The sequence below is a fragment of the Dendropsophus ebraccatus genome, chromosome 1 (genome assembly GCF_027789765.1).
Source record: "Dendropsophus ebraccatus isolate aDenEbr1 chromosome 1, aDenEbr1.pat, whole genome shotgun sequence".
In the NCBI taxonomy this organism is placed as follows: domain Eukaryota; kingdom Metazoa; phylum Chordata; class Amphibia; order Anura; family Hylidae; genus Dendropsophus; species Dendropsophus ebraccatus.
In genome coordinates, this window is record NC_091454.1 from 7712280 (window position 1) to 7725605 (window position 13326).

General features: G+C 48.3%; 1 protein-coding gene across 17 annotated transcripts in view; it reads right to left on the reverse strand.

The window, feature by feature from the left end:
- Positions 1–2803: 2803 nt before the first annotated feature.
- PPFIBP1 (PPFIA binding protein 1) overlaps positions 2804–13326 on the reverse strand; it is a 59329-nt gene continuing 48806 nt past the window's right edge. For 11 of the 17 annotated variants that reach the window (XM_069965712.1, XM_069965739.1, XM_069965729.1 and 8 more), the window contains 13 exons: positions 12067–12241; positions 10821–10853; positions 9475–9616; positions 9241–9372; positions 8141–8291; positions 7907–8018; positions 7563–7651; positions 6975–7097; positions 6747–6872; positions 4842–5030; positions 4438–4617; positions 3269–3334; positions 2804–3172 (listed from right to left, as the gene is read on the reverse strand). In XM_069965712.1, coding sequence (XP_069821813.1) covers positions 3086–3172; positions 3269–3334; positions 4438–4617; positions 4842–5030; positions 6747–6872; positions 6975–7097; positions 7563–7651; positions 7907–8018; positions 8141–8291; positions 9241–9372; positions 9475–9616; positions 10821–10853; positions 12067–12241 — 1605 coding nt within the window. In that variant the 3' untranslated portion in view covers positions 2804–3085. The remainder of the gene's footprint in view (positions 3173–3268; positions 3335–4437; positions 4618–4841; positions 5031–6746; positions 6873–6974; positions 7098–7562; positions 7652–7906; positions 8019–8140; positions 8292–9240; positions 9373–9474; positions 9617–10820; positions 10854–12066; positions 12242–13326) is intronic. The other 6 variants (XM_069965803.1, XM_069965811.1, XM_069965684.1 and 3 more) reach the window with 3 other exon arrangements.

Consider the following 13326-nt stretch of genomic DNA (forward strand, 5'->3'; position numbering starts at 1 on the left):
GTTTGAAAAAGTATACACGACCTTTACCTCCAGCAGACGACAATAGGCAAGCGCTCGCGGTGTAACGGAGGGGCCGCGCCCGTCGTACCTGACATTTACACGGTGCACACGGCTGGGGTGAGGTCACTCAGTGGATCCCGACTTCCGTCACATGATTATGGCCTAATCCTTTAAGTGGTCACAAACTCTTGAGGGACACTTATAGCGGGGATAAGAGGGTCAGGACGGGCGTCAGTTCTGGAGGACTGGAGGCCCCCAGCAGCACAGAGTATTATCATTTGGGAGCTCACAGTTACATATGGGTAAGAGCTGGGCTCTCAGCAGCACAGAGTATTACAGGAGTGTGCTGATCTCATGGGAGCTCACAGTTACATAAGAGCTGGGCTCTCAGCAGCACAGAGTATTACAGGAGTGTGCTGATCTCATGGGAGCTCAGTTACATAAGAGCTGGGTTCTCAGCAGCACAGAGTATTACAGGAAAATGCTGATCTTGTGGGTACTCAGTTACATGTATGTAGGAGCTGGGTGCTCAGCAGCACAGAGTATTTCAGAAGTGCAATATTCTCATCTTGGATTTGAGAACAGGCAGTGGATGGAGCGCGGCCCCACAGCAGTGCAGAGTATTTCAGGAGGGGAATGTGATGCAGCTGTCAGCAGGAGGTGGAGACGTTCAGACATCCCTCATTGTTCCGGAACGTTCCTGGAGTCGATTTCATGCAAATGATCTATGTAAATGATCCCTAATAAGCACTACAAGCAGCTCAGGTCCGGGAGCGGAAACAAGTGATAACAGAGAGCAATAGAGAAGAGGTGCGCTGTCCCTTTAAGTCACGCCCCGGGTGTCCCAAGGAAATGGAGAACGCCTGTTAAACATAAGCTTTTATTAGATCACATAGATAGACGAGACAAGAACATCTGCGCTGTGCTCTGGTACATTATACAGTCACTTTATAGTGTTATAATAACCCCCAGCCGGGGGGGGGTCAGCCCCCTCCCCCCCCGACACACATCAATACCATGTGACTATACGCTATAACCCGTCAGCCCCACAGAACACGATCATAAATAACATACAAAACAGGAAGCATAAATATCAGAAGGAACCACACGAGGCCGCCGGCCCTTTAATAACAGAGCGCTTCCCCTTTAAGAAAAATAAATCCTCCTCAGTAACTGCTTCCTCCCAGTCGCCCCCTGCTGGAAAGATGCTAAAAAAACGACTTCGAGGATTTTTCTTATTTTCAGGGGTCCGACGCTCCTCACAAACCCTTCTCCCCCCGATGTAACAACACTGACAGTAACCGGGACCACCCGTAGGCACAGCCCGCCCCCTCCAGAACCCAGCTGGCACGTAAACCGGAAATATCGGCATAGAAAAACTATAGCTATGGTATCTTCATAAAACTTTTTTTTGTGTGTTTTAAATAGAAAATTTTTATAAAAAGTAACAGCACGAAAAATTTGGGAGTATCAAAAAGTTACAACAATGGGGGGGGGGGGGGGGGGGTGGTGAAAGTGGTCACTGGTGGTCACTGGTCACCCCTCTCCAAAAAAAAAAAAAAAAGCACAACAGCGCCACCCTGTGCCATGTGGCCATATCTGGTACTGCAGTTTAGCTCAATCTTGGGGGCTGAGCTGCAATACCGCACGCAGCCTCAAAGGGAACAGCAAGGGATTAGAAAAGAAGGGTCTGCTTCTTCCCCACTGTGCCACTATCCTCCATGTCATTGTGTCTGGTATTGCACCTCAGTGTTATTAGGGAGCTGAGATGTAATACCTGTCATAGCCACAAGGAGAACAAGAAATTAGAAAGCAATGTTGTGCCATATACTATATATACAGCCACAAGAAGAGTTTAGAAAAGAAGGATCTCCTTGCCGCCTGCTTTCCTCCAAGTTGTTGTGTTTGGTATTGCAGCTCAGTGTTATTAGGGAGCTGAGGTGCAATACCAGACAATAACACTGTGCTGCAACAGACATGGCCAAAAAGGTGGTTGTGTTTGGTATTGCAGCACAGTGTTATTAAGGAGCTAAGGTGCAATACCAGATATTGCCACAATAAGGCTGTGTTTGGTATTATTGTACCTCAGCTCCCTAACACTGTGCTGCAACAGACATGGCCAACAAGGAGCTTGTGTTTAGTATTGCAGCACTGTGTTATTAGAGAGCTGAGGTGCAATATCTGTCAAAGACATAAGGAGATTGTGTTTGGTATTGCAGCAGTCGTTGTTAGGGAGCTAAGGTGCAATAACAGATATGGCCAAGGGAGGTTGTGTTTGGTATTATTGCACCTCAGCTCCCTAATAACACTGTACTGCAATACTAATCACAACCTCCTTGTGGCCATGTCTGTAGCAGCACAGTGTTGTTAGGGAGCTTAGGTGCAATAACAGATATGGCCACAAGGAGGTTGTGTTTGGTATTGCAGCACAGTGTTATTAGGGAGCTGAGGTGCAGTACCAGACATGGCCACATAGCAGAAAGTGGTGCTGTTTCAGAAAAATCTTAAATTATGGCTCTAAAACAAGTAGATCTTCACGTCACACCCGACACTGTTTAATGCACTGCCCCCTGCTGCCAGAAAAGGTCACTGTCCTATAAAAGTCAATAGTAGTCACTGACCAATACAATTTCTATGGAGGACAACGGCTCAAAACGCGCAGTCCACTGAATTTTTTTTGCGACTGCCAGTGCTGAACAGTCATCCATACTGATGAGAATGGCGGCAATTGAATCCACTAACGCGTTTCAGATTCCCATCTCCTGCTGAGTACTCTGGAAGCTTAAAACAAATTTTTTTTTCCAAAACTGTACAAAATTATGAATTGGTGCTATAAAACTTTTCAGACTCAGTACGAAAATTTTTAAAAAGTCCACGCACCGGCAGCAGTCAAAAATTGGCGGATTTGCTCTCAAACATTGACGCTACAAACGGCTGGCGTCCATATTTATTGTCACTTTAAAAGGCACGTTCTCCCCCCCCCAGAACACTGAGCGTAAAAACAGTGATGCAAAAAAATAATATATTTATAGAATAATTTTTTTAAACACATGAAATAAAAATATTAAAGATGGCGGCCGGTGTGTCACACGTTGGAGTCATCATCTGTAATACTGGCGCTCGGGGATCGGGCTGTGTAATCCTTGAACATGTCGTCTTCTTTCAGCATGTGCTGCGGGGGGAGACAAAATGGTGAGGATGACAGGCATATATATATGGTCGCAGTATGAATGCAGCTCTGGAGGCAACGTGTAATGAAGATACTTACTGTTAGGTTATTGATGCCCTCAGAAAAAGCCCCAATCTGCCTCACTGTTCCCTCCGAGTCCTCCATCTAATAAGAGGAAGAGACAGTATTATACTAGTACATAAGGGGCAGTATTATAGTAGTATATTCTTGTATATAGGAGCAGTGTTATAGTAGTTATATTCTTGTATATAGGAGCAGTATTATAGTAGTTATATTCCTGTATATAGGAGCAGTATTATAGTAGTTATATTCTTGTATATAGGAGCAGTATTATAGTAGTTATATTCCTGTATTTAGGAGCAGTATTATAGTAGTTATATCCCTGTATATAGGAGCAGTATTATAGTAGTTATATTCCTGTATATAGGAGCAGTATTATAGTAGTTATATTCCTGTATATAGGGGGCAGTATTATAGTAGGTATATCCCTGTATATAGGAGCAGTATTATAGTAGTTATAGTCCTGTATATAGGAGCAGTATTATAGTAGTTATAGTCCTGTATATAGGAGCAGTATTATAGTAGTTATATCCCTGTATATAGGAGCAGTATTATAGTAGTTATATCCCTGTATATAGGAGCAGTATTATAGTAGTTATATCCCTGTATATAGGAGCAGTATTATAGTAGTTATATCCCTGTATATAGGAGCAGTATTATAGTAGTTATATTCCTGTATATAGGAGCAGTATTATAGTAGTTATATCCCAGTATATAGGGGCAGTATTATAGTAGTTATATTCTTGTATATAGGGGCAGTATTATAGTAGTTATATCCCTGTATATAGGAGCAGTAGTATAGTAGTTATATTCCTGTATATAGGAGCAGTATTATAGTAGTTATATTCCTGTATATAGGAGCAGTATTATAGTAGTTATATCCCTGTATATAGGAGCAGTATTATAGTAGTTATATTCCTGTATATAGGAGCAGTATTATAGTAGTATATTCCTGTATATAGGAGCAGTATTATAGTAGTTATATTCCTGTATATAGGAGCAGTATTATAGTAGTTATATTCCTGTATATAGGAGGCAGTATTATAGTAGTATATTCCTGTATATAGGAGCAGTATTATAGTAGTTATATCCCTGTATATAGGAGCAGTATTATAGTAGTTATATTCCTGTATATAGGAGCAGTATTATAGTAGTTATAGTCTTGTACATCTTGTATAGCGATGTACCTGTTCTAGTCTATCTAGGTCTTCGTCGTCTAACATCCTGAGGTCCAGGCCGGCTCTGAAGGGTTTGATGATGCTGTTTGCAGACGACTGTCCGAGCTCCATAGGACATACATATTCTTCACTTTCTTCTTGCTTCTTCTTACGTAGTGTTCCAAAATTGGTGAATGGCAATTTTCTCGGCTTGATAGAAAAGAAAAAACCTTGTATTAATCTGTGATACTATCCAGTGAGGTGGTGACTGTGATATCATGGATTTCCATATGAGCAGAAATGTGGCAGAATATTGCACCTGGCAGTAAATCCGAGCAGGGATGCTTAGCTTTAGGATGCTGTATGTACTCCTGCCCAATGCATTATACACACAGTATCCATACAGAGCGTCGGTCACGCTGCATATTCCTCACCTTGACTTTGGCAGTGGCGGTCAGCAGCACATACTCCGGGGAGGACAGCGCCTCCTGCTTCTGTTGCTGCGCCTGCTGTCCCACTAGCAGATTGAAATGCGTGGCTAAGTGCCGCCGCAGGAGGGTCTTGTTGGGTGGGATGTTCAGAAGCTGAGCCATAGTCTCTACGTTAAACCGAGGCTCAAGAACCTGGGAGAGAGAGAAAAAATTATGTTTTGAAGAGAATTTTCTGGTTGTGGTAAAATGGGACAAAGAATAAGAAAACTACTACACCCATCATCCTCCATCAGTCATACTGGGGACAAGCAGTTAGATTCGGGCATTGGTCACCAAACACTTCCAGAGCTGCATCAAGTACTGAACACTCACAGCTCTGGGGTGTGAAGATGTGGAGGAGTCTCACTAAAGTCCTGAGAGGTAACAGGGAAGCAGTAATAGACAGTATAGGGATGTAAGGTCCTGAGAGGTAACAGGGAAGCAGTAATAGACAGTATAGGGATGTAAGGTCCTGAGAGGTAATAGGGAAGCAGTAATAGACAGTATAGGGATGTAAGGTCCTGAGAGGTAACAGGGAAGCAGTAATAGACAGTATAGGGATGTAAGGTCCTGAGAGGTAATAGGGAAGCAGTAATAGACAGTATAGGGATGTAAGGTCCTGAGAGGTAATAGGGAAGCAGTAATAGACAGTATAGGGATGTAAGGTCCCGGGAGGTAATAGACAGTATGGGGATGTAAGGTCCCGGAAGGCAACAGGGAAGCAGTAATAGACAGTATAGGGATGTAAGGTCCTGAGAGGTAATAGACAGTATGGGGATGTAAGGTCCCGGGAGGTAACAGGGAAGCAGTAATAGACAGTATAGGGATGTAAGGTCCTGAGAGGTAATAGACAGTATGGGGATGTAAGGTCCTGAGAGGTAATAGACAGTATAGGGATGTAAGGTCCCGGAAGGTAACAGGGAAGCAGTAATAGACAGTATGGGGATGTAAGGTCCTGAGAGGTAACAGGGAAGCAGTAATAGACAGTATGGGGATGTAAGGTCCTGAGAGGTAACAGGGAAGCAGTAATAGACAGTATAGGGATGTAAGGTCCCGGGAGGTAACAGGGAAGCAGTAATAGACAGTATGGGGATGTAAGGTCCTGAGAGGTAATAGACAGTATGGGGATGTAAGGTCCTGAGAGGTAATAGACAGTATGGGGATGTAAGGTCCTGAGAGGTAATAGACAGTATGGGGATGTAAGGTCCTGAGAGGTAATAGACAGTATGGGGATGTAAGGTCCTGAGAGGTAATAGACAGTATGGGGATGTAAGGTCCCGGAAGGTAACAGGGAAGCAGTAATAGACAGTATGGGGATGTAAGGTCCCGGGAGGTAACAGGGAAGCAGTAATAGACAGTATAGGGATGTAAGGTCCTGAGAGGTAATAGACAGTATAGGGATGTAAGGTCCTGAGAGGTAATAGACAGTATAGGGATGTAAGGTCCTGAGAGGTAATAGACAGTATAGGGATGTAAGGTCCTGAGAGGTAATAGACAGTATAGGGATGTAAGGTCCCGGAAGGTAACAGGGAAGCAGTAATAGACAGTATAGGGATGTAAGGTCCTGAGAGGTAACAGGGAAGCAGTAATAGACAGTATAGGGATGTAAGGTCCTGAGAGGTAATAGACAGTATAGGGATGTAAGGTCCTGAGAGGTAATAGACAGTATGGGGATGTAAGGTCCTGAGAGGTAATAGACAGTATGGGGATGTAAGGTCCTGAGAGGTAATAGACAGTATAGGGATATGGGGGCACAGCAGCCTGAGAGCTAACAGGGAAGCAGCAGAAGTGATTGCAGCTTTGGATGCGACTGTAGTAAAAGCCAAAGCCTCTAGATTGAGAATGATGAGGCGATGCCCCTGAGCCCACCATAAGTCCCCCGTGTACGCCGCTCCCCCGCAGGTTAGGGGCATATTCTGCCAGGTCCACGGATCGCAGCCACTCCATCACCCGGTGATTCGTCCACTGCGCTACTTCTGAGGGGGAAACGTTGCTCTTCATGAAAAATAAAAAGGAGTAAAATATTACAAAACACAATGACTGTGAAAAAGTCTTCATCCCCTATTATATATCATAGACTGTGGACGGGGGGGTTACCTCCTCGGATGGGCGCCTGCGCAGGCAGTTTGGCTCAAAGCTGTTGATTCGCAGAACCTGAATGGCGCGTTTTATGCTGAGATGGTGCAGGACGCTGACCACTTTCAGCGAGAGCAAATCATCCTGAAAAGTCAAAAAAAATACTAACGTTTAATGGGATACTGTACATACTAGGAAAACATTATTACAGAGAGAATTTAAAGGGGTTGTTCACTAAATTTTTTTTTTCTTCAAATCAACTGGTGCCAGAGATTTTTAAATTACTTCTTTTAAAAAATCTCCAGTCTTCCAGTACTTATCAGCTGCTGTATGTCCTGCAGAAAGTGGTGTATGACACAGTGCTCTCTGCTGCCACCTCTGTCCATGTCAGGAACTGTCCAGAGCAGCAGCAAATCCCCATAGAAAACCTCTCCTGCTCTGAGTAACTGTGTGCGGCCGTGGTGCCAACCACACCATCGCTATACCTGGAGACCCGCCAGAGTAAACAGGAACTTATTGTGCTGGGATTAACACCTGGAGGGTGACACCCAAGGAGGACATAGATGGGTGCTGGACAGAAGCCAACAAAGTCGCAGTCATGTGACTTACCACGGTCATATAATGGAGCATCCGACCGTCGAGCTTTGCTTCGTCAAACTGAGTCTTGTACTGAGGAAGGCCGATGTCATCCAACCATCCTACAGAAGAAACCACCATAAGAACCCATATGCTGAAACGCTCTGTGCTGCTCGGAAACAATACAACTTTTACTATCTGTGACCTCAGACTTGTTTCCAGCCCCAGATCACAGGATCTCACATCACATGTCCGAATGGGTCACTAAACCTCCTAAAATACTCTGTGCTGCTGTGGGGGGACTCTCTGTCTGTGTTGTCTCCTAAAATACTCTGTGCTGCTTTAACATTACTAAAGACACGTAACACCAGACTTACTTGTGACCCACTTGTAATCCAGCTTCCCGTAATTGCTCTCGTCCTCCGAGCCCAGCGACTGGAGCGCCAGCTGGAGCTTCTTGCGGTGTAGCGGGTGTTTGATACCCAGCTCCTATACAGGAACACAGCAGATGAGAAATGTATAGCCCCTCCCTGTACACTGCACAGTGGTCATTCCCATTGAATACACTGAATAAGACCCGGGTAATGGTGGTATAACGTCTCCTGGCTCACCTTCTCCAGGTCCTGCTGTGAGGCGTGCAGCAATGTCTGCCCGGACACGATCCACTGCTTACAGCCGTTCACGTAGTTGCCCAGACCCTGGTCCCTCAGCCACGTACACACCTGCTCCTTCGTCCACTTAGCAAACGGTGTGTCCAGGTCGCTGCGAGGAAGAGATGGGGGATTCAGCTTATATCCTGCATACACCCCCAAACCCCTATACACCCCATATAAATCCCATACACCCTATACACCTTATATACATGGCGTACCCCCTATACACCCCATATATATCCCGTACCCCCTATACATCCCATACCTCCTATACACCCTATAACCCCTATACACCCTATATACATCCCGTACCCCCTATACATCCCGTACCTCCTATATACCCTATAACCCCTATACACCCCATAGACATCCCATACACCCTATATACCATATATACATCCCCTACCCCCTATACACCCCCTATACACCCTATAACCCCTATACACCCTATATACATCCCGTACCTCCTATATACCCTATAACCCCTATACACCCCATATACATCCCATACACCCTATATACCATATATACATCCCCTACCCCCTATACATCCCGTACCTCCTATACACCCTATAACCCCTATACACCCTATAACCCCTATACACCCTATATACATCCCGCACCCCCTATACAACCCGTACCTCCTATACACCCTATAACCCCTATACACCCTATATACATCCCGTACCTCCTATATACCCTATAACCCCTATACACCCCATATACATCCCATACACCCTATATACCATATATACATCCCCTACCCCCTATACACCCTATACATCCCGTACCTCCTATAACCCTTTAACCCCTATACACCCTATATACATCCCGCACCCCCTATACAACCCGTACCTCCTATACACCCTATAACCTCTATATACATCCTGTACCCCCTATACGTTATATACATCCCATGACCCCTATACACATCCTGTAACCCCTATACACCCCATACACAATATACATCCCCAAACCCCTATACACCCCATACATCCTATGACCCCCTATACACATCCCGTACCCGTTATCCTATAACTTTGCTCAGTGATACAAACCTGTGTGCCTGCCCCAGATCTCGGGACCACCCCAGCCTGGGCCCGGCAGTGGACCTGGTGCCGCCCCTCTTAAACTCTTCTTCAGGAAGGTCGTCCTCCTGGTTTAGGGTCGTGGACTGACTCCTCTTCAGTCTGAAAGTGAAAAAGAGCAAAGTCACATTGTGACCCCGTAGTGGCTGGTAGATGGGTTGGTGGGGGCAGCACCTCAGCCGAGGGATAAGGCCGACCTCTCACCTCCCAAATAATTTCTTAATCCCGCGTGGCTTCTTCTTAGAGTCCGGAGAGGAGGGCGAGCTGTGGGTGCTGCCGGCGTCCGGTGAGCGGGGGGAGGACATGGCCAGGTCCAGGTGGTCGGCTGAGCCCTTTTCTGTCTCTGCTGTGAGATTTCATTAGTTACACTCACACAATGATATACAGAATTACAGCCAGCCCACAGACCGGGACTCTAACAGGAAGTCATCCATGATGGAGCAATCACGGTGCGCCCTCTGACGACTTTAACCAGTGGTATAAATAGTGACTTTGCTGCATCTGACTAATACTGAGCGTCCAAGATAATCTGTATGAGTCAAAGAGCCAGTCAGAGGCTGGAAACAACAGGTCACATGTGGCCCTTTACTCACTCAGCACACCTGAAAGGGTCGGGCCCAATGCTAACCCCCTATCCGCTACTTTGGGGAGGGCCAGAACACATTACTTTCCCAATATTCAGCTTCTAGTTCTTACCTACTGAACAAGACATCTGCTGGTGAGGTATCATCACTAAGCACACTCTGCTGCAATGCATTGTGGGAGATGTAGCGGCCAGAAGCAGGGGGGGGGGGGGGAATCTCAACCACAATGCGTCACAATGGAAGCTCTTAGGAAAAGGTCCGACAGATGGATGTGATATGTGGTATATAGGAAAAGAATCTACAGAAAGTTACTTTATATAGAGATTATATATAACTACATCTGTATATATCTGGCTTAGCATCCCTCTTATGTATATACTGGGTGTTAAGAAACAAACAAAAAAAAAACCACACAAATATATATTATACACACACACACAATTTTTTTTAAATGTATATAGAAGTTATTTATATTAGGTGTAAAAAATTATGCAAGAATTATATAATTACAAACAATGTATATATACAAAAATATTTATATATACATTTAGAAAAATGTTTACACACTATATATATATATATATATATATATATATATATATATATATATATATATATATATATTTTATAAATAAAATTCTGAGCATTAAAATCCTTTAGTTACATTCATAATAATAGAATTATATATATTTAAAGAAAAATTTTTAGGATTTAAATGTTGCAGTTTCTGCCTGTGAACACAAGGTGGCGCCAGATTAGCTGAGCAGCTACAGGTAGGATCTGACTACATTAGCTGGAGGCTAGAGAACACACATTAGTAAGGGGGGATTCATCACACTGGATGGACGGCTCTTCCTATGTTGTTTAGCTAGGCGGCAGGTGGTGATGATGGTTAGAGGATGATGGGAGCGCTCCGGTGGTGGCGGGGGGAGGAGGATCGGGGTTGGACATGCAGTTTTACTATACCTAAAGTGGGGGCGCTCGCACTTCGACTGCGATCTTCAGGTTCCAAATAAATGCAGAAAACCAAAACGTAGCCCCGGAATAGAGAAGGTGCAGAAAGACATTAAATATACTGGAAGAGAAGAGCAGGGGGAGCGAGAGACACCGAAAACACAGAGACCCCCGAAACAAGGAGAAGAAGACAAGGCATGAAACAGTGTATACTGATCTGCAGGCAGGGGGCGCTGCTATCCCCCCAGACTGATACACAGTGTATACTGATCTGCAGGCAGGGGGCGCTGCTATCCCCCCAGACTGATACACAGTGTATACTGATCTGCAGGCAGGGGGCGCTGCTATCCCCCCAGACTGATACACAGTGTATACTGATCTGCAGGCAGGGGGCGCTGCTATCCCTCCAGACTGATACACAGTGTATACTGATCTGCAGGCAGGGGGCGCTGCTATCCCTCCAGACGGATACACAGTGTATACTGATCTGCAGGCAGGGGGCGCTGCTATCCCTCCAGACTGATACACAGTGTATACTGATCTGCAGGCAGGGGGCGCTGCTATCCCCCCAGACTGATACACAGTGTATACTGATCTGCAGGCAGGGGGCGCTGCTATCCCTCCAGACGGATACACAGTGTATACTGATCTGCAGGCAGGGGGCGCTGCTATCCCCCCAGACTGATACACAGTGTATACTGATCTGCAGGCAGGGGGCGCTGCTATCCCCCCAGACTGATACACAGTGTATACTGATCTGCAGGCAGGGGGCGCTGCTATCCCCCCAGACTGATACACAGTGTATACTGATCTGCAGGCAGGGGGCGCTGCTATCCCCCCAGACTGATACACAGTGTATACTGATCTGCAGGCAGGGGGCGCTGCTATCCCTCCAGACTGATACACAGTGTATACTGATCTGCAGGCAGGGGGCGCTGCTATCCCCCCCCCCCCAGACTGATACACAGTGTATACTGATCTGCAGGCAGGGGGCGCTGCTATCCCTCCAGACTGATACACAGTGTATACTGATCTGCAGGCAGGGGGCGCTGCTATCCCTCCAGACTGATACACAGTGTATACTGATCTGCAGGCAGGGGGCGCTGCACCAGGGGTGACATAACTACAGTCTGCAGTAGAAGGTAGGAGAATTGGATCTACAGATTAGCCCCGCCTCCTTTGGGTAAGCCCCGCCCCCGGTGGAGGGGAGCATATAAGGCCGGGTATTGTGCCCATCAGCATTATGGGGGCCTCATACCTAGATTCGGGGTACTCGCCGTCTTCTTGTTGGGATTCTTTAGCTTGAAGAAGCCTCGGCCGAAGGATGATCTGACTTTGCGGGTTCCGAACGGCTCCTCCTCCCCGTTTCCGGCGTGTGCCGGGGGTCTGGGCGGCAAAGTCTCAAACTTCCCAGAGTCGGGAGACGACGGCTTCTAGATTACAACAAATAAAATCTGAAGTCAGCAGTGCGTCCTGACCGCCCAGTCTCCCGCGGCGGTGCGTCCTGTCTGTCTGCTTTCCCGCAGCCTAGACAGGCAGGGCGCTCCGCTGCGGGAGCCTGGACAGGCAGGGCGCTCCGCTGCGGGAGCCTGGACAGGCAGGGCGCTCCGCTGCGGGAGCCTGGACAGGCAGGGCGCTCCGCTGCGGGAGCCTGGACAGGCAGGGCGCTCCGCTGCGGGAGCCTGGACAGGCAGGGCGCTCCGCTGCGGGAGCCTGGACAGGCAGGGCGCTCCGCTGCGGGAGCCTGGACAGGCAGGGCGCTCCGCTGCGGGAGCCTGGACAGGCAGGGCGCTCCGCTGCGGGAGCCTGGACAGGCAGGGCGCTCCGCTGCGGGAGCCTGGACAGGCAGGGCGCTCCGCTGCGGGAGCCTGGACAGGCAGGGCGCTCCGCTGCGGGAGCCTGGACAGGCAGGGCGCTCCGCTGCGGGAGCCTGGACAGGCAGGGCGCTCCGCTGCGGGAGCCTGGACAGGCAGGGCGCTCCGCTGCGGGAGCCTGGACAGGCAGGGCGCTCCGCTGCGGGAGCCTGGACAGGCAGGGCGCTCCGCTGCGGGAGCCTGGACAGGCAGGGCGCTCCGCTGCGGGAGCCTGGACAGGCAGGGCGCTCCGCTGCGGGAGCCTGGACAGGCAGGGCGCTCCGCTGCGGGAGCCTGGACAGGCAGGGCGCTCCGCTGCGGGAGCCTGGACAGGCAGGGCGCTCCGCTGCGGGAGCCTGGACAGGCAGGGCGCTCCGCTGCGGGAGCCTGGACAGGCAGGGCGCTCCGCTGCGGGAGCCTGGACAGGCAGGGCGCTCCGCTGCGGGAGCCTGGACAGGCAGGGCGCTCCGCTGCGGGAGCCTGGACAGGCAGGGCGCTCCGCTGCGGGAGCCTGGACAGGCAGGGCGCTCCGCTGCGGGAGCCTGGACAGGCAGGGCGCTCCGCTGCGGGAGCCTGGACAGGCAGGGCGCTCCGCTGCGGGAGCCTGGACAGGCAGGGCGCTCCGCTGCGGGAGCCTGGACAGGCAGGGCGCTCCGCTGCGGGAG